Source organism: Erinaceus europaeus, chromosome 7 (assembly GCF_950295315.1).
Source record: "Erinaceus europaeus chromosome 7, mEriEur2.1, whole genome shotgun sequence".
Classification (NCBI taxonomy): domain Eukaryota; kingdom Metazoa; phylum Chordata; class Mammalia; order Eulipotyphla; family Erinaceidae; genus Erinaceus; species Erinaceus europaeus.
Genome location: NC_080168.1, coordinates 95485669 through 95510024, shown reverse-complemented (window position 1 = coordinate 95510024; position 24356 = coordinate 95485669). Strand labels below are relative to the sequence as shown.

General features: G+C 42.2%; 1 protein-coding gene across 5 annotated transcripts; it reads left to right on the top strand.

Moving 5' to 3' along the window:
* Positions 1-62: 62 nt before the first annotated feature.
* Positions 63-23967, top strand: MDM2 (MDM2 proto-oncogene). 5 transcript variants are annotated; one of them, XM_060194967.1, is made up of 12 exons: positions 63-200; positions 1203-1286; positions 4081-4155; positions 6963-7096; positions 10327-10376; positions 12019-12077; positions 12485-12572; positions 13544-13704; positions 15833-15985; positions 17738-17815; positions 18409-18465; positions 21157-23967. In XM_060194967.1, exons 2-12 carry the CDS (start codon positions 1206-1208, stop codon positions 21718-21720), a joined length of 1500 nt encoding a protein of 499 aa, XP_060050950.1. In that variant the 5' UTR covers positions 63-200; positions 1203-1205; the 3' UTR covers positions 21721-23967. The 5 variants fall into 5 exon arrangements, with proteins under 5 accessions (XP_060050950.1, XP_060050951.1, XP_060050949.1 ...); XM_060194968.1 differs by lacking the exon at positions 63-200 and adding an exon at positions 497-792 and having other exon boundaries at positions 1202-1286; positions 13547-13704; XM_060194966.1 differs by lacking the exon at positions 63-200 and adding an exon at positions 498-792 and having other exon boundaries at positions 1202-1286.
* The last annotated feature ends 389 nt before the right edge of the window (positions 23968-24356 follow it).

The following is a 24356-nucleotide window of genomic DNA, read 5'->3' as shown; positions in this document are numbered from 1 at the left end:
CGGGGGCTGCCGAGCCCTGCGTAACTGGAAGGAAGATGGAGCGAAAAGCCGAACCTGTGTAGGGCAGCCCTGACTCCTCTGGCCGAGGCCCTGCCGCCTCCGCCGCCTTCTCCAGGACCTGAGCGCGTCCGGGCGCCTCAGTGCTCGACCCCCGCGGTGGGAGTGAAATGGCCGTCGAGGCCCGGGGCGTCCCGTGAAGGAACTGGGCAGCCTCGAGGGACCCCATCACACCTTGGTGAGCGGGTGCGGTCGGAGAGCATCTGACTGACCCTGGAGCGTCTCCGTGGGGTGTGTGCGTGTGTGTGCGTATCTAATGGGGGCGGGGGCATCCCCTTTAGCTCGTTCCGGTCTCCAGCCTCTGCGCCGTGGCTGGCGGGGGGCGCGGGGCGCGCGCTGTTGGCAGATCGCGGAGATTCTCGCGGTGGGAGAGGTGGGCGGGGCTTCCGGCGGCTCTCGCGGGGGCGGGGGCGGGGGCGGGGGCGGGGGCGGGGGGCTCGCGGCGGGCGCGCGGGGTAGGTGGTCCGGGCCGCGACAGGTGCCTGTTGCGCTGCCAGGCCGAGCCCGGGCGGGAGCGGGCTGGGCAGGCGCGCGGGTTGACTCAGCGCTTCCTCTGCGACCGGTCAAGTTCGGGCACGTTCCGAGCCTGTGGGGAAGGGAGCGAAGCCCTGACTTGTCGCGGGCGGAGGCTATTTAAATCGAGCGGCTTCTCCCAAACTGAGTCCACTTGGACTTAGACTCCGGTACAGGGTCGCGAACTAACTACGGCGCGTGGCGCGCGCTATACCTAGCCAGGTAAGGACCCGCTTCCTGGGAAAACTTTTGCTTTTTTTTTTTTTTTTTTTCTTTCCTCCCTTCTTCTTTAAATTATTCATTGATTTGTTATTGGATAGAGAAAGAGAAATTGAGGAGGGGGAAAGTAGAGGAGGGAGAGAGACACCTACAGCCTTGCTTCACCAGGCGTGAAACCTTCCCTCCCTGTAGGAGGGAGACAAGGGGCTTGAACCCGGGTCCTTGGCACACTGTGATGTGTGTGTGTGTGTGTGTGTGTGTGCGCCAGGTGTGCCACCACCTGGCCCCTAAAACTTGGCTTTTAAAAGCGTTGTTTAGCTGAGTTCAGTGTGATTGCCTTTCCCGCCCCCCCAGCATGTTTCAGTTCATGTTTTTATACTCCTCCCCCCCTTTCCTTCCAACCCGCTTGTAGGCAAATGTGCAATACCAACATGTCTGCGTCTACCGACGGTGCTGTCAGCACCTCACAGATTCCAGCTTCGGAACAAGAGACCCTGGTTGGTATTTGTGTCTGCAAAATGTGACTTGGAAATAATAATTGATGAGTCGGTCGACTAAATTTCGAAGAGTTCACTTTCTCTGTAGCTCCTCCGTGAGATTGTATGTACAAAGACTTAACTCCTGTCATTTAGGCAAAATACTTGGTTAACTGTGAAACTCAGGTCAGTTTATTTTTAAACTTTTGCCAAGTTGGATTTAATTAGTAAATCCCTTGCATTCTTAAGTCTGGCTAACAGAGCTGTTTCTATTTTGATTTGTCAGTATTTGGTTTTTAGTGTTCTGAAGGGCAAAAAGAATTCATGCTTCTTGTAAAAAGATTAAGTATCAGGTAAAGTCTGAAAGTTCCAGCTGTTTTTCAGCCACTTCTCCTTTTAGATATTTTTCTTCTTTTTTATTTTTTTTTATTTAAGAAATGGTTAATTAACAAAACCATAGGGTAGGAGGGGTACAACTCCACACAATTCCCACCGCCCAATCTCCATATCCCACCCCCTCCCCCGATAGCTTTCCCATTCTCTATCCCTCTGGGAGCATGGACCCAGGGTCATTGAGGGTTGCAGAACGTAGAAGGTCTGGCTTCTGTAATTGCTTCCCCGCTGAACATGGGCGTTGACTGGTCGGTCCATACTCCCAGTCTGCCTCTCTCTTTGCCTAGTAGGGTGTGTCTCTGGGGAAGCTGAGCTCCAGGACACATTGGTGGTGTCTTCAATCCAGGGAAGTCTGGCCGGCATCCTGATGACACCTGGAACCTGGTGACTGAAAAGAGAGTTAACATACAAAGCCAAACAAATTGTTGAGCAATCATGGACCCAAAGCTTGGAAAAGTGGAGAGGAAGTATTAGGGAGGTACTCACTGCAAACTCTAGTGTACTTCTGCTTTCTTACTTTGGTGCCATACTCCAAACTCAGTCAATTTCTGCTTTGCGTTTCTACTTCTTTTTTTTTTTTTACATGCATAACATTCCCCAGATTCCCATTTAACAATACAACCCCCACTATGTCATTCATCATTTTTCATGGACCTGTATTCTCCCCACCCACCCACCCCAGAGTCTTTTACTTTGGTGTAATACTCCTTAGATATTTTTCTATGTACATAATTGCTTCTGTGTTCTTGACCTACAAAATAGGATTAAACTATGCATATGCACATAGCACCCTGTCAAAATCAACAATTCTTTTTAATGGCCATCTAATATTCCACAGTAATAGCATAACATTTGAAACTTTATGTCTTTACTGAAAGCTTTTTTTTTATTGTCTTAGTTTTTGAGTATTACAAATAGTGCAGCTTTAGACTGTTTCTGAGACTGTGAGGACTGTGAGGGTGAGGACATAGAACTTTGGTGGTGGATGCAGAGTGGAACTATACCCTGTAATTTTCTTTCTCACTTTTAAAAATTATCTTTATTTATTCGATGGATATAGCCAGAAATTGAGAGGGTAGGCGGAGATATGGGAAATGGGGTGGGAGAGACACCTGCAGCCCTGCTTCACCACTAGTGAAACTTTGAACTTGGGTCCTTCTGCACTGTAACCAGGTGCACCACCACCGGGTCCTGCTACTCTGTAATTTTCAGTCTTGTAACCTACTATTAGTGACAAATAAAAAATGGAGGAAAACAAAACAGTGCTGCATTATGCATATATCGGAACATAAGTTCTTTCTTTTTTTTTAATTTTTCCCCTTTTGTTGCCCTTGTTTATTGTTGCTGTTATTACTGTCATCGAATAGGACAGAGAGAAATGGAGACAGGAGGGGAAGACGGGGAGAGAAAGACACCTGCAGACCTGCTTCACCGCTTGTGAAGCTACCCCCCACCCCACCCTTAGTTGGGGAGCTGGGGGCTCAAACCAAGATCCTTACGCAGGTCCTTGCTCTTTGCACCATGTGCACTTAACCTCCTGTGCTCCCGACACAAGTTATTTCTATAAGAAAGATGCTTGTTGCTGTTTTGGGGGCATCACTGCTACCAGGCAACTTTTTTTTTTTCCCTTCCAGATAGAGTGAGACAGTGAGGCAGAGGGGAAGAAAACCATAGCACTGAAGCTTCCTTCAGTGTGGTGGAAGTGAGGTTTGAACATGGGTTGTTCAAATGGTAAAATAATTCATTACACTAAGGTGTGGGGCTGATTTATGGACTCCATATTGCTTTTATGAAGTCAGAATTGTTGACCTGTGAAGTTTTCCTCCTGTGGATGGGGACTGGGAGCTTGAACTGGGTCCTTGCATATTGTAACGTGTGCTCAGCCAGGTGCACCACCACCTGGCCCCATATTTAGTTACTTATTTTACTTAATATTATTTTTATCAGAGCACTGCTCAGCTTTGGCTTATAGTGGTGCAGGGGGGATTAAATTTGGTACTTCAGAGCCTCAGGCATGAGAGTCTTTACATAACCATTATGCTATCTATCCCGGCCCTACTTTTTATTTTTACTTTATGTTGGGTAGAGACAGAAATCAAGAGGGAAGGGGAGGTAAAGGGGAGAGAGACAGGCAGACACACCTACAGCACTGCTTCACCTCTAGTGACGCTTCCTTCCTGAAGAATGTACTATAATGCGTGTGCTCAACCAGGTACACACACCCCCCCTCCCGTATTTAGTTTCTAATTTAGTTTATTACATTTAGTGAAATACGACTTTTTTTTTCCAGGACTAACATTGTGAGACTGTTAAGCATAATTCTGTCGACTGATAATTGAATGTATCTATGGAAGTATTTGTTTGGGGACTTTTGTTCTGGAATAATCATGTAAGTATAATATCACCTCTTTGTTCTACGTAGGTTCGACCAAAACCACTACTTTTGAAGTTGTTAAAGTCTGTCGGCGCTGAAAAGGACACTTATACTATGAAAGAGGTAAGCTGAACTAGTAGTTAAAGCGAGCCTTTAACTACTAGTCTTACAGGGGCCGGTGGTGGTGCACCGGTTTGAGTGCACATCACATACAGCACTCAAGGCCCAAGTCAAAGCCCCTGTAAGGCAGGGGAAGCTTCATGAGTGGTAAAGCAGTGCTACAGGTGTTTCTTCCCTTTCTAGTCCTCATTTCCCCCTCGATTTCTCTCCATTTCTATGCAGTAATAAAGTATTAAAAAAGTTAATATCTTACTATCCACAAAGTATATGGTAGCCCAGTGGGCAAAATTGACCATATAGATAGCTTTTTAATAAACTGTCAGTGTTGCCTACTGTACTTACATAGACTATAATTTGAAGCTGAAAATTCTAAATATACTTGAATTTCATTTCACTGCTAGGGACTCAGATTGCAAAGGTCTGGAAAGTTTCTTGGCCTTTCTGAGCTGTGAACCCAGTTAGACTGGTAAGATCTTAGAACCATATTTTTAAATGCATGAAGTATATGGGACTACAAAGGAAACAGATTATGTGTATAGTAGTCAAAATAGGGCCAGCAATATAGCTCACCTGGAAGGTTGCCTGCTTTATCATGCTTGTTACCCAGATTCAAATCTACCTCCAGGCACTGGATGATTCTTTGGTGCTAAGCTATCTTTCCCCTTTATCTCTTTGCTTTCATCTGAAAAAGTCAGCCCTAGGTGGTAAAACACGGGGCAACAACAACAAAAACTTAGAGCAAATTTGTTATATATATATGGTGTTTGCTAACTCATCAGATTATAAGGTCTATCCCAGGTTAAAGAGTAGAGAGATGAGAGACAAGTACTGGATAGTTTGACTTACGTGTGGAATCTAGAGATCTGATACACATGAACTTGGAAAAAAAAAAAAGAACTGGCAAAGGGTTTTTAAGACTTGTAAGAACTGGGGGTCGGGTGATGGCACACTAGGTTAAGTGCACATAGTAAGATTTGGAAGGTGGGAGGGTAGGGATACAGAACTCTGGTGATGGCTGTGGTGTGGAACTATACACTGTATAATCTTACAATCTTGTAACCTACTTTCCTACTATGGGCTGGGGAGATAGCATAATGATTATGCAAAAATAATTCCATTCCTGAGGGACCAAAGTCCCAGGTTCACTCCTCAGCACCAGCATAATTATGCCTGAGTGGAGTAGTGCTTTGGTAAAAGTAAAAAAATGCTCTAGAGCTACCTGAGTACAGTGTACTGATCTTTCTGGGATAGAGGTGAACTGTTCTATGTAATGGACGTAGCATTTTAACGTAATGTGCTTGGACGATAACTTTGTGCAGGAAGCATCATCTTCAGTGAGAGCCGGCTGTGAATGAAAAGTGCCTGTCCGAGCCCCTCTCATGTAGCTTGTGGGATTGAGATACCTAAAACAGAATGACTCATTTGTCGGGATAGTGGGTCAGGAGAGAATTTCAGACCCCCCCTCCTTTTTTTTGTTTAAAACTTACCATTTTAATTATAAATTTACTTGTGCTATCTTCTCTGTTTTTAAGATATCAATGAGAACAGAGAGAACCGGAGTATCAATCACTCTGGCGTGTGCAGTGCTAAGGATTGAACTTAAAAACCTCATGTTTGGGGAGTTGGGCGGTAGCGCAGCGGGTTAAGCGCAGGTGGTGCAAAGCGCAAGGACTGGGTGTAAAGATCCGGGTTCGAGCCCCCGTCTCCCCACCTGCAGGGGAGTCGCTTCACAGGTGGTGAAGCAGGTCTGCAGGTGTCTGTCTGTCTCTCCCCCTCTCTGTCTTCCCCCCCCTCCATTTCTCTGTCCTATCCAACAACAGTGACCGCAATAATAACTACAGCAATAAAACAACAAGGGCAGCAAAAGGGAATAAATAAATAAAAACCTTATGATTGGGAGTCTTAAGCGTTAACCAGTGTGCCACCTCCTGGGCTGAGCCATAGCTGTTGATTCATTATTATTTTTATTTATTCTTTTTTTTAAAATATTTTATTTTATTTATTTATTCCCTTTTGTTGCCCTTGTTGTTTTATTGTTGTAGTTATTGTTGTTGTTGTCGCTGTTGGATAGGACAGAGAGAAATGGAGAGAGGAGGGGAAGACAGAGAGGAGGAGAGAAAGATAGACACCTGCAGACCTGCTTCACCGCCTGTGAAGCGACTCCCCTGCAGGTGGGGAGCCAGGGTTCGAACTGGGATCCTTATGCCGGTCCTTGTGCTTTGCGCCACCTGCGCTTAACCCACTGCGCTACAGCCCGACTCCCTATTTTTATTTATTCTAAAGAACTTACTTATTCATGAGAAAGACAGGAGAGAAAGAACCAGACGTCACTCTGGTACATGTGTTGCCGTGGATTGAACTCATTGAACTCAGGACCTCATGGTTGAGAATCCAATGCTTTATCCACTGCAATTCCTCCCAAACCACTTACTTTTTGAAAATATTTACTTATTTAATAGGACAGAGAAATTGAGAGGGTGAGGGGGAAAAAGAGACAGCGCTCTTCGAAGCTTCAGGTGGACACTGGTGCCTTAAACTAAGGTCCACGTGCATGACAACTTGTGCACTCAACCTGGTGCGTGCACCACTGCTCAGTCCCCTATAGTTGATGATTTTTTTTTTTAAACCAGAGCACTGTTCAACTCTGGTTTATGCTAAAAAACCAGGGGAGGAGGCCTTGAATCAGGTGTGAGAGTTGGTTTGCATAATCACGATGCTATTCCCCTACCCTCTTTTTTCGATAACTGAGATTATTAAATATATTTGAAATTAACGTTTAATTTTTCTTTTATGCTTACATCTTGTTGCAGGTTATATATTTTCTTGGCCAGTATATTATGACTAAGCGATTATATGATGAAAAGCAACAGCATATTGTATATTGTTCAAATGACCTTCTAGGGGATTTGTTTGGAGTTCCAAGCTTCTCAGTGAAAGAACACAGGTAAGTTTTTCAATTTAGTCCATTGTAAAAGCTCCTACATTTTTACCTCCACCTTCATTTCCTTTTGTCAGAGAAGAGTTGTTAGAGGACACATAAAAGATGCTGAAATTTAGGGCTGGGAGTTAACATAATGGTTATGCAAGAAGATTTTCACACTTCAGTCTCTAAAGCCCCAGACTCAGTCCCCAGCACTACCTTAAGCTTTGGTGAAAAGGAAAAAAAAAGGCTGAAATTTAATTTTTAAAAAATATCTATTCATTCCTCTTTGTTGCCCTTGTTATTTTATTATTGTAGTTGCTGTTATTATTGATGTCATTGTTGTTGGACAGGACAGAAAGAAATGGAGAGAGGTGGGACAGACAGGGAGAGAAAGACAAGACACCTGCAGACCTGCTTCACCGTCTGTGAAGCGACTCCCCTGCAGTGGGGATCCGGGGGTCTCAAACCGGATCCTTAAGCTGGTCCTTGAGCTTTACACCACACGCCCTTAACCCACTGCGCCACCGCCCGACTCCCCCCTATTTTCTTTTTAAGATTATCTTGTTAGAGGAGATGGAAAGAGTGAGATAGAACACAGCACTAAAGCTACTTTTAGTGTGGGAGCCGGGCTTGAACTTTCTAAAAACCTGGCCAAGCATCACACCATCCAAGTGAGCTATTTTGCCAGCTTAAGATTGGTTTATTAATGAGAGGAAGGAAAACGCACTAGAATATCAGGGAGCCGGGTGGTGGCACAGCAGGTTAAGCGCACATGGCGAAAGCGCATGGACCAGCATCAGGATCCCAGTTTGAGCTCCCAGCTCCCCACCTGCAGGCGGTTCGCTTCACAAGCGATGAAGCAGGTCTGCAGATGTCTTTCTCTTCCCCTCTTGTCTTCCCCTCCACTCTTGATTTCTCTCTGTCCTATCCAACAACAACGACAGCAGTAACAACAGTGACAGTAAAGGGCAACAAAAGGGGAAAGAAAAAAAGTTTGTTTAGGGGAGTCGGGCAGTAGTGCCGCGGGTTAAGCGCAGGTGGCACAAAGCGCAAGGACCCGTGTAAGGATCCCGGTTTGAGGCCCCGGCTCCCCACCTGCAGGGAAGTCCCTTCACAGGTGGTGAAGCAGGTCTGCAGGTGTCTCTCTTTGTCTCCCCCCTCTGTCTTCCCCTCCTCTCTCCATTTCTCTCTGTCCTATCCAACACCAACGATATCAATAATAACTACAACAATAAAACAAGGGCAACAAAAGGAAATAAATATATTTTTAAAAAGTTTGTTTAAAAAAAACTAGAATCAGTCTGATGTACGAGATGGATATGTATAGTTTTTTTTTTTATTTTAATTTTTTTTGTCTTTACTTACTGGATAGAGACAGCCAGAAATCAAGAGGGAAGGGAATGCTAGGGAGAAAGACAGACAGACACCTGCAGTACTGCTTTACCACTCGTAAAAAGCTTTCCCTCTGCAGGTGGGGACTGGGGGCTTGAACTTGGATCCTTGCACATTGTAATGTGCGCTGAAACAGGTGTGCCACCACCCAGCCCCTGGATACATATAGTTTTTAAAAAACCTTTTCTTAATTTTTAAAAAAATTTCTTCCCTTTTGTTGCCCTTGTTATTTTATTGTTGTAGTTATTATTGTTGTTGTTGTCATTGGATAGGACAGAAATGGAGAGAGGAGGGAAAGATGGGGAGAGAAAGATAGACACCTGCAGACCTGCTTCACCACCTGTGAAGTGACTCCTCTGCAGCTGGGGATCCTTACTCAGTCCTTGTTTCGTGCCACATGCACTTAACCCGCCGTGCTACCGCCTGACTCCCGTTTTAAAAACCTTTTAAAGATACTTATTTATTGGATAGAGACAGAGAAATCTAGAGAAAAGGGGGAGATAGGGAAAGAGATAGACAAACACCTACAATCCTGCTTCACCACTTGTGAAACTTCCCACCCTGCTTGCGAGGATAGGGGGCTTAAATCCAGGTCCTTGCACATGGTAATAACGTGTTGTACCACTAAGCCCCCAGGATATTTAGAATTTTTATTTATTTTTTGCCACCAGGGCTGTCTCAAGCTTCAGTGCTTGCACAGCTCTACCACTCCCAGTGGCCTTTTTCTATTCTCTTTCTTTCTTTTCCTTCTTTCTTTCCAATGAGAAACAGGAGATAAACCTGCAGTTCAGCTCTACCACTCCTGAAGCTGGTGACGCATCTGGTTAAGCACTCACATTACAGTACACAAGGACCTAGGTTTAAGTCCACCTGCAGGGACAAAGCTTCACAGGTGGTGAAGCAGGGCTGCAGGTGTGTCTCTGTCTCTCACCCTCTCTATTTTCCCTCCCCTCTCAATTTCTCTGTCCCTATCCAATAATAAATAAAAATATTTTTAAAAATACCCAGGTTCAAGTCTCTAAGCACCAAGTGCATTGGGGAAGCATCACGTGGTGAAATAGTAATGCAGGTATCTTTTTCTCTTCTCCTCAATTTCTCTGTCTCCAAAATAGATGAATAAGAGATATTTTAGAAAAATTAATAGTTGCTATATGTAATTACTATGCAACTATCTCAGTTCCTTTTAAATTCCAGAAGCTTGCCATTTATATTTTTTTTCCTTTTTTTTTTTTTTTTTTGCCTCCAGTGTTATTGCTGGGGCTTGATGCCTGCATTACAAATCCACTACTCCTAGAGACTATTTTTTTCTCCCTTTTGTTGCCCTTCTTGTTTTATCGTTGTTGTGGTTATTATTGTTGTTATTGATGTCATTGTTGTTGGATAGGACAGAGAGAAATGGAGAGAGGAGGGGGAAAAGAAATACACCTACAGACTTGCTTCACCACTTGTGAAGTGACCCACCCACCACTGCAGGTGGGGAGCCGGGGCCTCAAACTGGGATCCTTATGCCAGTCCTTTCGCTTTGTGTCATGTGCACTTAACTTGCCTGGCCTCCTTTTTAAAATGTTATTTAATTTTTTTTAAAGTATTTTATTTATTTTATTTTTGAGAGAGATGCAGAAAGAGAAAGACACAGAGAAATACCAGAGCACTGCACAGCTCTGGTTTATGGTGGTGCAGTGGATTGAACCTGAGCGTCAGGCATGAGAGTCTCTTTGCATAACCATTATGATATCTACCCCCACCCCCATTGATAAATTTTGAATGTAATGATAATATATGTTGGTGTGTGTGGAATAGTTCATACTAGTGTATCCTTAAAAGCCTTGTTAATGTACATTTCTTTTCCTCCCTACAAGGAAAATATATACAATGATCTACAGAAACTTGGTAATAGTTAATCAACAGGGTAAGTTAATTTTGAATACCATAAACATATGGTGTAAAAATGTATTGACCTTTGTGCAGCCACTTTATAATAGTTACTCTTAGTAAAAGTTGCTTTATTATATTTAATGATGAATTGATCTGATAAATGAGAAATGTATTTTTAGCTGGGGAAACCGCATAGTTGTTTATGCAACAGACTTTCATGCCTGAGACCTTGAGATTTCAGGTTCAATCCCCAGCTCCACCAGAAGCCAAAGCCAAACAGTGCTCTGGTTAAAAAAAGAAATATGTATCAACTAAAGCAGCATAAAATGACAAGTTTATGATATGTAAAGTTACATGTCATTTGGTTACATGTCAATTTAAGCTGCTGTGCATTATCAGGAATTGTTTTGAAAGGTAAAAAATGTTTAGTTTCAAACTGCTCATTTGAGGTATAATAAGAGCTTGAAGCACGTATTGAAAGGCTTTAGGAACTATACCAAGGAACAACCATTTGGAATGATGGAGATATATACACATATATACATGTATGTATGTATTTTCTAAAAAAAAATATTATTTATTCTCTTTTGTTGCCCTTGTTTTATGGTTGTCATTGTTGTTGGATAGGACAGAGAGAAATGGAGAGAGGAGGGGAAGATAGATACCTGCAGACCTGCTTCACCGCCTGTGAAGCAACTCCCCTGCAGTTGGGGAGCTGGGGGCTCAAACTGGGATCTTTATGCCGGTCCTTGGGCTTTGCGCCACGTGTGCTTAACCCGCCTGGCTCCCGTATTATTATTTTTTTTTGAAGGGGGAGGTAGAAAATCTTTGTATCGTTTGTGTATTAGGTAAATGACATTCTACTTAAAAAAAATTTTTTTAAAAATATTTATTCCCTTTTGTTGCCCTTGTTTTTTATTGTTGTAGTTATTACTGTTGTTATTGATGTCATTGTTGGATAGGACAGAGAGAGGAGGAGAAGACAGAGGAGGGTAGAGAACGATAGACATCTGCAGACCTGCTTCACCGCCTGTGAAGTGACCCCCCTGCAGGTGGGGACACTGGGGGCTTGAACCGGGATCCTTACGCCGGTCCTTACACTTTGCGCCATGTGCGCTTAATCTGCTACACTACTGCCCAACTCCCAGCATTCTATTTTTTTTTTTTTTTAATTTATTATCTTTATTGGATAGAGACAGTCAGAAAGTGAGAGGGAAGGGGGAGATAGAGAAGAAGAAAGACAGAGACACCTGCATGCAACATTGCTTCACCACTCACAAAGCTTTCCTCCTGCAGGTTGGGACTGGGGACTTGAGCCCGGGTCCTTGTGCATGTGAAGTTGTGCGCTCAACCAGGTGCACCACCACCCCACCCGGGCATTCTATTTATCTTTAGGCATTTATTTATATATCATCACCGAGGCTACACTGCTGTGGGCTGACTTTTTTAGATAATAAAGGACTCCACAGCACCTAAGCTTCCTCTAGTGTGATGACTCAAACCTGGGTACCAGACACATGACAAAACAAGTACAGTATCAAAGTGAGTTAGTTCATCAGCCCTAGATTTCTAGTCCTTAACAGGAAGATGAAACTGTGTGGAGTCAGTCCTGGACTGATACCTACTGAGGACCTTGTCTTTCCTAGCTTGTGATTTCTTTCTTTGTTTGCTATCAGGTTCTGGCACATCTATGAGTGAAAGTAGGTGTCACCTTGAAGGAAGAAGTGATCAAAAGGTAATTCTGAAATACAGTCATCTATATTGAAAAGACTTTCCTAAAACAAGGAATTTTTTTTTATAAATTTATTTATTTATTCCAGTTGTTGCCCTTGTTTTATTATTGTAGTTATTATTGTTATTATTGATGTTGTTGTTGGATAGGACAGAAATGGAGAGAGGAGGGGAAGACAGAGGGGGAGAGAAAGATAGACACCTGCAGACCTGCTTCACCGCCTGTGAAGCGACTCCCTTGCAGGTAGGGAACCAGGGGCTTGAACCAGGATCCTTATGCTGGTTCTTGTGCTTTGCACCACCTGCGCTTAACCCTCTGTGCTACCACCTGACTCCCAACAAGGAATTTTTTATATCTCTCCTGTATATAATAAGTTTGTGGGTTCCTTTCCCCACTCTCTTAATGCTTAGGACTCTGTGCAAGAGCTACAGGAAGAGAAACCGTCATCCTCAGACTTGGTTTCTAGACCATCTACCTCATCTAGAAGGAGAACAATTGGTGAGACTTGTATATATGACTTTTAACTGGCAGTTTCTGTGTTTGTACTCTTAATTAGACATTGTCAGTGTATTTAACCTTAATGGGGTTGTTGTGCTTTTTGATTTAGATGAATGAATAGTTGAGTTTCATTCTTGTATAGGATCTATTTGGTTTAAAAAATTATTACCAACATTATTTTTTGGTTGACTAAAACAGGTACAGTTTACTGTGCTCCTTTGGTATTTATAATTAGCCAGTTCTCTGCTACTCAGTATACCAAGAGGACAGGGATATAATCTATTTGTCTTTATTGTTTATTAACTTAGCAGGTAAAATGTTTTGTAAATGATAAAAGAAATGCTAAATTGGCTGGGGAATGGGGGAGATAGCTCTCCCATGAATGCATATTTTACCATGCATAGGAATTCAGTTTCAAGCCCTTGGCATAACATGGGAGCACCATGAAAAAGTGCTCATTAATGGTTGCAAGTAGTGCTGTAGTGTTTCCTCTCTACCCTTCATCCTCTATTTGGAAAAAAAAACATTAGCTGGGAGCTGTGCAATTGTGTAGGCACAAAGCCCCTGTGAAGCCCTGCTGGCAAAGTTAAAAGAGATTGGCTCATCAAAACTCTGGTTGTACTGAATTGTGACTGCAACATTCAGTTGGACCAGTCTAATAAAACTGTTAAGGTAGGTGGGGGTAGATAGCATAATGGTTATACAAAGAGACTCTCATGCTTGAGGCTCACGTTCAATCTCCCGCACCATTGTAAGCTAGAGCTGTGCAGTGCTCTGGTATTTCTCTCTTTGCATCTCTTTCAAAAATAAAATAAATAAAGACTGAAAACAAAAGTTAAGTTATGAAACAGTGGTAATTCACTACTTTTCTCAGCTTGATGTTATTGAAGCTAAGTGTTTAGTACAAATAGGTACAGATTTTGAAATACATTACAGAATAGCAATTTAACGATGTTTCCTCATATATCCAGAAGACACTTCAGATGAATTACCTGGTGAACGACAAAGAAAACGTCACAAGTCTGATAGTATTTCTCTTTCTTTTGATGAAAGTCTTGCTCTATGTGTAATAAAAGAGATATGTTGTGAAAGAAGCAGTAGCAGTGAATCAACAGGAACTTCATCAAATCCGGTAATAATCTGACTTTATTTATTGCCTTCAGGGTTATTGCTGGGACTCAGTGCCTGCACTACAAATCCACTGTTCCTGGAGGCCATTTTTTCCCTTTTGTTGCCCTTGCTGTTTATCATTGTTGTTGTTGTTACTATTGTTGTCGATGTTGGATAGGACAGAGAGAAATGGAGAGAGGAGGGCAAGGCAGAGAGGGAGAGAAAGACACCTGCAGCACTGTTTTACCACTTGTGAAACTTTCCCCCTGCAGGTGGGGGTCAGGGGCTCGAACCTGGGTCCTTGCACACTGTAACGTGCGCTCAACCAGGTGCACCACCACCTGGCCCCAACCCCTTGTTGTTTATCGTTGTTGTTGTTGTTATTGTTATTGCTGTGGTTGTTGGATAGGACAGAGAGAAATGGAGAGAGGAGGGGAAGACAGGGGAGAGAAAGATAGACACCTGCAGACCTGCTTCACCGCCTATGACTCCCCTGCAGGTGGGGAGTGGAGGGCTTTGAGCCACCTGTGCTTAACCCACTGCACTACTGCCCAACTCCCTGCCTTTATCTTTTTTTTATTATGAAATGCTGTTGGATTATTGGAAAACTCATGATATGTTTTGTTCTATACAAAACTGTCATGACTCTTTGGAAAATCCAATATTACACATGTCCATGTATGTTTCTTAATCCAATGAAAAAATTTACGTACCATTCAGGTAAGAAACATACATAGGGCCAGGTTGTGGCGCACCTGGTTGAGCACACATAATATAATGCACAAGGACCCAGGTTCAAGCCTCCAACCCCCACTTGAAGGTTGGAAGAGCTTTGTGAGTGGTGAAGTAGGACTGCAGGTATCTCTTTGTCTCTCTTCCTCTCTATCTCCCACTTCCCTCAATTTCTGGCTGTCTCTGTCTAATATAATTAAGAAACATACATGTACATGTGTAATATTGGATTAAGAAACATACATGGACATGTGTAATACTGGATTTTCCAAAGAGTCATGACAGTTTTGTATAGAAGAATAAAACATATCATGAGTTTTCCAATAATCCAACAGCATTTAATAATATAAAAAGATAAAGGCAGGGAGTTGGGCAGTAGTGCAGTGGGTTAAGCACAGGTGCTCAAAGCGCAAGGACTGGCATTAAGGATCTGGTTCAAGCCCTTGACTCCCCACCTGCAGGGGAGTTGCTTCACAGGCAGTGAAGCAGGTCTGCAGGTGTCTTATCTTTCTCTCTCCCCCTCTCTCCATTTCTCTGTCCTATCCAACAGCAACATCATCAATAACTACAACAGGGGGTCAGGCAGTGGCGCAGTGGGTTAAGCGCATGTGACGCAAAGCGCAGGGACCGGCTTAAGGATCCCGGTTCGAGCCCCCGGCTCCCCACCTGCAGGGGAGTCGCTTTACAGGCGGTGAAGCAGGTCTGCAGGTGTCTATCTTTCTCTCCCCTTCTCTGTCTTCCCCTCCTCTCTCCATTTCTCTCTGTCCTATCCAACAACGAATTGCGTCAACAAGGGCAATAATGATAACCACAACGAGGCTACAACAAGGGCAACAAAAGGGGGAAAAAAATGGCCTCCAGGAGCGGTGGATTCATGGTGCAGGCACTAAGCCCCGCAATAACCCTGGAGGAGGAAAAAAAAATAATAACTACAACAATAAAACAACAAGTGCAACAAAAGGGAATAAATATTAAAAAATAATAATAAAGGCAGAAGAGCTCTTTTTTTTTAAGTTTCTTTATTGGGAGATTAATGTTTTACAGAGGACAGTGAATACAATAGTTTGTACAAGCATAATATTTCCCAGTTTTCCACATAACAATACAACCCCCACTAGGTCCTCTGTCATCCTTTTCCAGGACCTGTATTCCCCTCTCCACCCTCCCCAGAGTCTTTTACTTTGGTGCAGTACACCAGAAGAGCTCTTTTAGTTGTGGACAAATGCTTTGGTAACAAGGTGTAAGACTGAACAATTGTCAGGTTAGACTGGGAAAATGGAAGTTGAAGTGCTGAGTATGGTTAATGAAACAGTTTAGATCTGCTTGCTTGTGTATTTTTATTGGAGACAAAGCTCTCTGATTGGAAATACGATGAAAATGTTGTGAAGTCAATTTTTTTTTTCCCTTTCTGGTTTTAGGATCTCGATGCCTGTGTAAGTGAACATTCTGGTGACTGGTTGGATCAGGATTCCGTTTCAGATCAGTTCAGTGTAGAATTTGAAGTCGAATCTCTCGATTCAGAAGATTATAGTAGTGAAGAAGGGCAAGAAGTCTCAGATGAAGATGATGAGGTATTTTTTTTCTCTAATTCTAAAGTTACTGAATATTTCCCATATTCATTGACTGATAAGAGTTAAATATATTCAGATTCGCTTGAAGTCTTTGCCTCTAAGATAGTGTTTATTTATATATTTAGTTAGTTAGTTAGTTATTGCCTTCAGTGTTATTGTTGGGGTTCGGTGCCTGCACTATGAATCCACTGCTCCTGGAGGCCATTTTTTCCCATTTTGTTGCCCTTGTTGTCATTGATGTTGTTATTGTTAGATAGGACAGAAAAATCGAGAGAGGAAGGGAGACGGGGAGAGAAAGATAGACACCTGCAGACCTGCTTCACCACTGTCACTTCACCAGACCTGTCACTTCACCACTCGTGAAGTGACCCCCTTGCAAGTAGGGAGTGGGGGTTTGAGCTGGAATCCTTATGCTGGTCAGTGCGCTTTTTGCACCATGTGTGCTTTATCCACTGCGCTACCACCCGGCCTCTAGTGTTTTCTATAGTTGATCCTTGTTCCTTGTTAACCTACTTTTTAACTTTCAAGAAGTTAATAAGCTTTAATGAGCATTCTTTTTTTGAAGATCGAAGTAAAGAGACCATACTTTTAATGTTGTAGTTGTGTGTTCCAACCTGGGTCTAGCAGACAGCAAAGCAGCACATACCCAAGGGATTTTTTTTTTTTTTTTGCCTTCAGAGTTATCTCTGGGGCTCAGTGCCAGTGCTATGAATCCACTGCTTCTGGAGGCCATTTTCCCCATTTTTTTTTTAATATTTATTTTCCTTTTTGTTGCCCTTGTTTTTCATTGTTGTTGTAGTTATTGTTGTTGTTACTGATGCCATCGTTGTTGGATAGGACAGAGAGAAGTGGAGAGAGGAGGGGAAGACAGAGATGGGGAGAGAAAGATACCTGCAGACCTGCTTCAACGCCTGTGAAGCGACTCCCTCCTACAGTTGGGGAGCCAGGGGCTGGAACCAGGATCCTTCCTCTGGTTCTTGCTCTTTGCGCCACGTGTGCTTAACCTGCTGTGCTACTGCCCGACCCCCCATTTTCCCCATTTTTATGGCCCTTGCTATTGTTTTTGGATAGGACAGGGAGAAATTGAGAGAGGAGGGGAAGACGGAGGAGAGAAAGACACCTGCAGACCTGCTTCACCACTTGTGAAGCGACTCCCCTGTGGGTGGGGAGCTGGGGGCTCGAACTGGAATCCTTCCTATCCTTGCACTTTGCACTACCTGCAGTTAACCCACTGCGCTACTGCCCAACTATAATAGTCTGCTCAGTTAGAATATTTAATTCAATTCTGCCTTCTTACTTTTTATGCAATGTGCCCAAAATTAAAGACACATAGTGTCTGTAAGACTGTGCCTGGAGGCAACTAATACTTCTAATTATTTTACTGTTACTCTCTACTCCATATTTATGAAATAAAAATGCTTAGGCTGAATTTTTTGCTGTATTTATTTTAAACATTATAGCTTTGGATTATTGCCTTAGTTGGTGATAACTTCAGTGTGTTTCATTTCTCCCCTATTTAGCTCAGTTTGATCTTTGTCTTAAAATTCCCATATTGAAACTGGGGAATGTTATGCATGTACAAACTATTGTATTTACTGTTGAATGTAAAACATTAATTACCCAATAAAGAAATAAATTAAAAAAAAATTCCCATATTGTAGCAGCATGCTATGTATTTACCACTTGCCACTTAGCAGCCTTCTTCATTGAAGAAAAATGATCACTTGACTCTTAATTGGTTGCTTTTATTAGGTATACCGTGTTACGGTGTATCAGACAGGAGAGAGCGATACGGACTCATTTGAAGAAGATCCTGAAATTTCATTAGCTGTAAGTACATGTCTGCATGTTTCAGTTATTAAATAGCAAATTGAGGGAGTCGGGCTGTAGCGCAGCGGGTTAAGCACAGGTGGCGCAAAGCACAAGGACCGGCATAAGGATCCCAGTTCGAACCCCGGCTCCCCACCTGCAGGGGAGTCGCTTCACAGGCGGTGAAGTAGGTCTGCAGGTGTCTATCTTTCTCTCCCCCTCTCTGTCTTCCCCTCCTCTCTCCATTTCTCTCTGTCCTATCCAACAACGACAACAACAATAATAACTACAACAATAAAACAACAAGGGCAACAAAAGGGAATAAATAAAATAAAATAACATAAATAGCAAATTGAGGATGGGTGTATGTGCACAGTGTTGGGAGCTTTGGACTTGAAGCCTGAGTTTGATTCTCTGACATTGTATGTACCAGAGTGATGCTGGTTGTCTTTCCTTTTCCTCCTGTTACTTAAGTGTAAATAAACTTAAAAAAACAGCTTTGAGGTCAAGATGAAAAATATATGTCATGTCTGCTTCCTGACAGACAATATAGAGGTAAAAAAAAGCTTTCCCAAAGTTGAAATGACTTAAACATTTTTGTTCTTCCTGATAAGTTACCAAAATTTGGCAATCATTTTGAAGATGATGACTCAGACTTTGGAGGAACTAAGGTGAGAGGCAGTGGAAGCAGTCACAATATGTGATCTTCCTTAAATAAAATTCACTGACTTCTTAAATGGTTTCCAATCTTGTTGAATGTAAATATTTTTATACTGATTTGTGCTAGAAAATACAGTGAAGATTTCTCCATAAGGCAGTCAAGATTTGGCCTGGGAGGTTGCTTAGTGATAGAACATTTCTCAAATGTATGATGCCTCGGGTTTGATCCCTGGTGTCATCTAGAAACAAGACAACAGGACATCATAAAAGATAGAGTGGTCAGGAGTCGGGTGGTAGCATAGCGGGTTACGCGCACATGGTGTGAAGTGCAAGGACCAGCATAAGGATCCGGTTCGAGCCCCTTGCTCCCCACCTGCAGGGGAATCACTTCACTAGTGGTGAAGCAGGTCTGCAGGTATCTTTCTCTCCCCCTCTCTGTCTTCCCCTCCTCTCTCCATTTCTCTCTGTTCTAACAATGACATCAGTAACAACAATAACTACAACAATAAAAAAGGGCAACAAAAGGGAAAATAAATATAAAAAGTTTTTTAAAAAAGGTAAGAGTGGTGCTTTTGTCTCATTGAATACAGTCAGACGTAAGCATTACATGTCATGCTTCATTGGGTTCCTGAGGTATTAGATGGTTTTTTTTTTTTTTTTTTTTGCCTTCAGGGTTATTGCTGGGCCAGTGCCTGCACTACGAATCCTCCTGGAGGCCATTTTCTCTATTTTTGTTGTATGAGAATCTCTTTGCATAACCATTATGCTACCACCCCTGCCCGAAAGCAAAACTATCAAACAAAAAAAATAAGTGTGCCACCACCCACCCCAATTAATTTATCTCTTAATTAATTTAATTGATTTATTGTGAGAGACAGATCAGAGCTCAGCTCTGACATATAGTGGTACTAGCGATTGACCTCGGGAGCCCTGGTACCTCAGGTATGCAAATTCTGTGCTCTAACACAGTGAACTATTTTCTTGGCCCTTGGGGGTTATATTTTTAATAGTGACAAAGACAAAACCTTAGCTGTCAGTGATTACTGAGAACGTTTTTCTAGCTCCTTTGTGAATGAAGTTAGGGACATTTATTGGAGCCTTGGTTTTATACTTAAAAGGCAGTCTTGGGAGTTGGGTGGTAGCACAATGGGTTAAGCGCGCAGTGGGTTAAGCCCACGTGACGTGAAGCGTGACGTGAAGCGCAGGTGAAGTGAAGCGCAAGGACTGGCGTTAAGGATCCCGGTTCAAGCCCGCGGTTCCCACCTGCAGGCGAGTCCCTTCACAGGTGGTGAAGCAGGTCTGCAGGTGTCTGTTTTTCTCTTCCTCTCTCTTCCTGTCTGTTTCTCTTCCTCTCTCTTCCTGTCTGTTTTCCCCTCCTCTCCATTTCTCTCTGTCTTATCCAACAACAACGACATCAATAACAACAATAAAAAACAACTAGGGCAACAAAAGGGAATAAATAAAATATTTTAAAAAACTGTTAAAAAAAAAGAGGCAGTCTTAGTGACAGACTGGACAATAATTTTTGCCTTGATTGGGTGATGCTATACCCAGGGTATACATTACCTATAATGCTATACATTACCCAGGGGTGAGCATTTCACAGAGTAAAAGAAGCCATAGCACTTACTTTGTTAAATGAGCCAATTGTTACCCATTTCCTTAGACAGATAGCTTTATAGTTTCATGGTAGACATCACAGTGACTATCATGGTTTGGCTGACAGAAAAATTACATTTGTTATGTATAAAAGTCTGATATGTTGTGGGTAGTATAGAAATCCTGAAATTTTGGGGAGTCTGTCTTTCTCTCCCCCTCTTATCTTCCCCATCTCTCTCCATTTCTCTCTGTCCTATCCAACAACAATGACATCAATAATAGCTATAACAATAAAATAACAAAGGGAGTAAATAAATAAATATTTTTAAAAAAGAAGAAAGAAATGAATAGTGTCCTGGGAGGTGGCAGTTGATAGAACTGACCTGTGATGTGAGGTCCCAGATTCAAACCATAGCATCATGTGCTTAGTAATCAGAATAGAGACTTAAAGGTCCCAGGTTCAGTCCCTTACACCACCATAAGCAAAAATGTCAGACTTGTGTCTATCAAATGAATCATCGCCACTTCCTGTCAGCTCACCAATTCTGGGCAACAGTAGGGTCCACATGTTGCCAGGTTTTCCAGCTTATAGAGCAGGGGTAAGGAGTCTTTTTTTTTTTTTTTTTCTGCCAAGGGTAATTTTGGATATTTATATGACTTGCAGGCCATAAAAATTATTAACTTGGGAGTCAGGCTGTAGTGCAGCGGGTTAAGTACACATGGTGCAAAGCACAAGGACTGGCATAAGGATCCCGGTTCGAACACCCAACTCCCCATCTGCAGGGGAGTCACTTCACAGGCGGTGAAGCAGGTCTGCAGGTGTCTCTCTTTCTCTTTCCCACTCTGTCTTTCTCTCCTCTCTCCATTTCTCTCTGTCCTATCCAACAATGACACCATCAATAACAACAACTACAACAACAATACAAAACAAGGACAACAAAAGGGAAAAATAAACTCAAAAAATAATAAAAACTAAGAAAAGAAATCCTGAAATTCTGAAAACGAGCCATGGGACACTCTTATTCTTAGGCAGCGAGGGTGTTCTCATTGCCCTGTTATTTAAAAGGTTGCAGAAATTTGACTCTGTCTTGACTTTTTTGAAGGACTATTGGAAGTGCACATCATGCAGTGAGATGAATCCTCCCCTCCCACCACATTGCAACAGATGTTGGGCTCTTCGTGAGAATTGGCTTCCTGAAAATAAAGAGACAGTGCCTGAGAAAGCCCAGGTAGAAAATCCAGTGCCAGTTGAAGAGGGCTTTGATGTTCCAGATTGTAAAAAGACTGCAGTGAATGATTCCAAAGATCCATGTGCTGAGGAAAATGATGATAAAAGCACACAAGCTTCTCAACCCCAGGAAAGTGAGGACTATTCGCAACCCTCCACATCTAGCAGCCTTGTTTATAGCAGCCAAGAGGATGTCAAGGAGTCGGAGAAAGAGGAAATACAAGACAAAGAGGAAAGTACGGAATTTAGTTTTCCCTTTAATGCTACTGAACCTTGTGTGATATGCCAAGGCCGACCTAAAAATGGTTGCATCATCCATGGCAAAACAGGACATCTTATGGCATGCTTTACATGTGCAAAGAAACTAAAGAAAAGAAATAAGCCCTGCCCTGTATGTAGACAACCAATTCAAATGATCGTGTTAACTTATTTTCCTTAGGTGACCTGTGCATAAATGTAGAACTATATATTCTGTAATATAGCTATATAACTAAAAACTGAAACGTGAAATCCATTTTTATTTTTTTACTTGTATCAAAGTGAGAGAGACAGCCCATGTAGACTCTAGTAAAATTCACCTACTTTGGGAAGGGAGATAATACTAACTTTAGGAGAATAATGTCTTGGGTTTTTTTTTTTTTTTTTGGTCTGACATTTGATTTTTATTGTGATTTGAATTGGATATAGATATTAGCTTATCCTTAACCTCTGATCTTCCCTTTTAAATACTTTCCACTTTTAAACGAAAACTATAGGAGCTAGCAAAAAAGTTCACTTGGAGAATGTACTGCTTTCCCATGTGTACAGTCCAGGTTTGAACCTGCCCCCACTGCATTAAAGAAAGCTGTGGGGGCTGAGCAGTAGTGTGGCAAGTTAAGTGCACATGGCACAAAACGCAAAGGACCAGTGTAAGGATCCCCGTTCAAGCCCCCAGGTCTCCACCTGCAGGGGAGTTGCCTCACGGGTGGTGAAGCAGGTCTGCAGGTGTCTTTCTCTCCCCTTCGCTGCCTTCCCTTCCTCTCTTGATTTCTTTCTGTCCTGTCCAACAGCGATACCAATAACAACAATAATAATAACAAAACAATAAGCAACAAAGTGGAAAAAATAGCCTCCAGGAGCAGTGGATTCGTAGTGCAGGCACTGAGTCCTAGCAATAACCCTGGAGGCAAAAATAATAATAATAATAATAGTAATAAAAAAGCTGTGGTCTCTGTTATTCTCTCCCTTCCTATATATATATATATTTTAAATTTTATTTATTAATGTGAGTGATTGGGAGAGAGAGAAAGTTAGCGAGGGCATCTCTCTGGTACGTGCACTGCCAGGGATTGAATGCAGGACCTCGTGTTTGAGAGTCCAGTGTTTTTATCTACTGCACCACCTCCCAGACCACCTGTCTCTTCCTCTAAACAATGTAAAATAAATAAGTATCTCATCTCTTGAGAAGTTAAGTATGGCGACCTGGGAGGTGGTTCAGTGGGTAAAGTTTTGGAGTCTTGAGTTTGATCTGAGTTCTACCCTCTAAACCTTAGGCACTGAAATCTGTTGCACCAACTACTGTGCAATCTCCTCAACTCTTGGTAGCATCAGGATTTGAACCCATGCACCTAAGATACATTCTACCACTAAGCCAGCCTTCTTAGCTTTACACAGCACTTTCTTATTTGTTGAATATGGAATTTTGCTAGTGTTTTGTTCTTAGTAGTAATGTAGGTTTGAAACTATTTAAAACGAATTTTAGAAACTAGTGAATTCAAAAAATAAAAAAAACTAATCCAGAAATTTAATTAGCAGGATGACTTTTTTTTTTTTTTTTTTTTTTTGGCTAACTGGGCTTTACCATTCCTGACCAACTTTTAGAGAGATGACAGGAGAAAGCCAAAGCCACCACCTGGGCTCTAACCTGAATCATACACGTGGCAAAGATGCCTTCTTAGGTGAGCTATCTTGCAGGCTCAGAACTTTAGCAGAACTCTGTGGGACATGTGGTGGCTGGGTGTTAGACTGGAAGCCTAAGGCATCAGAGTCCTTTGCTCTACCAGTTGAGTCATTCCCCTGGCTGCCAGGATGTCATTTTAAAATGAGTTAGAAATGTCATAATGCCTTTAAATTGTCTAGAAATTCGATATCACTTCACAGGTGGACATAGATTCTAAATTCTCTCTCAAACTACACAAGCTACTATTTTTATATTTAAGAATGAATCTTCAGTAAAATAGTAAAAATAACTACCTTGATTAGTGTTTTCCATATGTGACTATACAGACTTAGGTGAAGATCAAATCAGTTGAACTTTAAGAATTACAGCCGAGTTGTGGGCTACTTTTTCACAGCAGCCTGTGCCAGTTACTTACAATACTTTGTATTAAACTTTGAAAATAAGAGCCGTATGTATATACATGATTCACCTTAAGTTCAATAAGTAAGTAAACACCAATAAGTACAATTAGCTTGGGATTTACAATTCAACTAGAACTAAGTCCTTCCTGAGAGCTGATACTAAAATGAGGTAAGCACTACAGTCAAGGTATATATGCAGTAATGCTATTTATAAGACATTCAAGTCTGCAAAGTGATCTCATTTTACATGTCTATATGCATGACATACAGCCTTAAAGGTCTATAAATGTTAAGGATTAGTATACATGTGTTAAAAATAAATGATTTACTAAAAGTTTAAGAATTATTTCAGTGATGTGATTATTGGATTTTATGCTTCATTTTTTTTTTCTTCTTCATAATGTGCTTCTGTTACTTTTGGACAATCAAATGTGCGAGTCTGAATGTTTCTTTTACCTGAAAAGACTAGGTGCCTGTCCATTTTGGAAGTATAGTTGTCCCTCTGTCCAGAGGATTGATAGTAGAATCACTTATACCACCACCAACTCCACCTTTACACCAAAACGTGTGCATGCTTGAGTCCCTTAGATTCACTTATGAGAACAGGAACCAGAGTATCACTCCTTGCACATGCATTGCTGGGGACTGAACTCTGGGACCTCATGGTTTAGCACCCTGTTATAATTGCGCTTTTCTGTGTTACTTATGATTAAACCAAGCTTCACGAGGCCAAAG

What these genes read in the sequence shown, in the direction of transcription:
- MDM2 (XM_060194967.1), top strand. Translation starts at nt 1,206, where the DNA reads ATGTGCAATACCAACATGTCTGCGTCTACCGACGGTGCTGTCAGCACC. An exon ending in AAGGAAGAAGTGATCAAAAG is followed by an intron (nt 12,078 to 12,484) that starts GTAATTCTGAAA and finishes CTTAATGCTTAG; the next exon opens with GACTCTGTGCAAGAGCTACA. An exon ending in ATCCTGAAATTTCATTAGCT is followed by an intron (nt 17,816 to 18,408) that starts GTAAGTACATGT and finishes CTTCCTGATAAG; the next exon opens with TTACCAAAATTTGGCAATCA.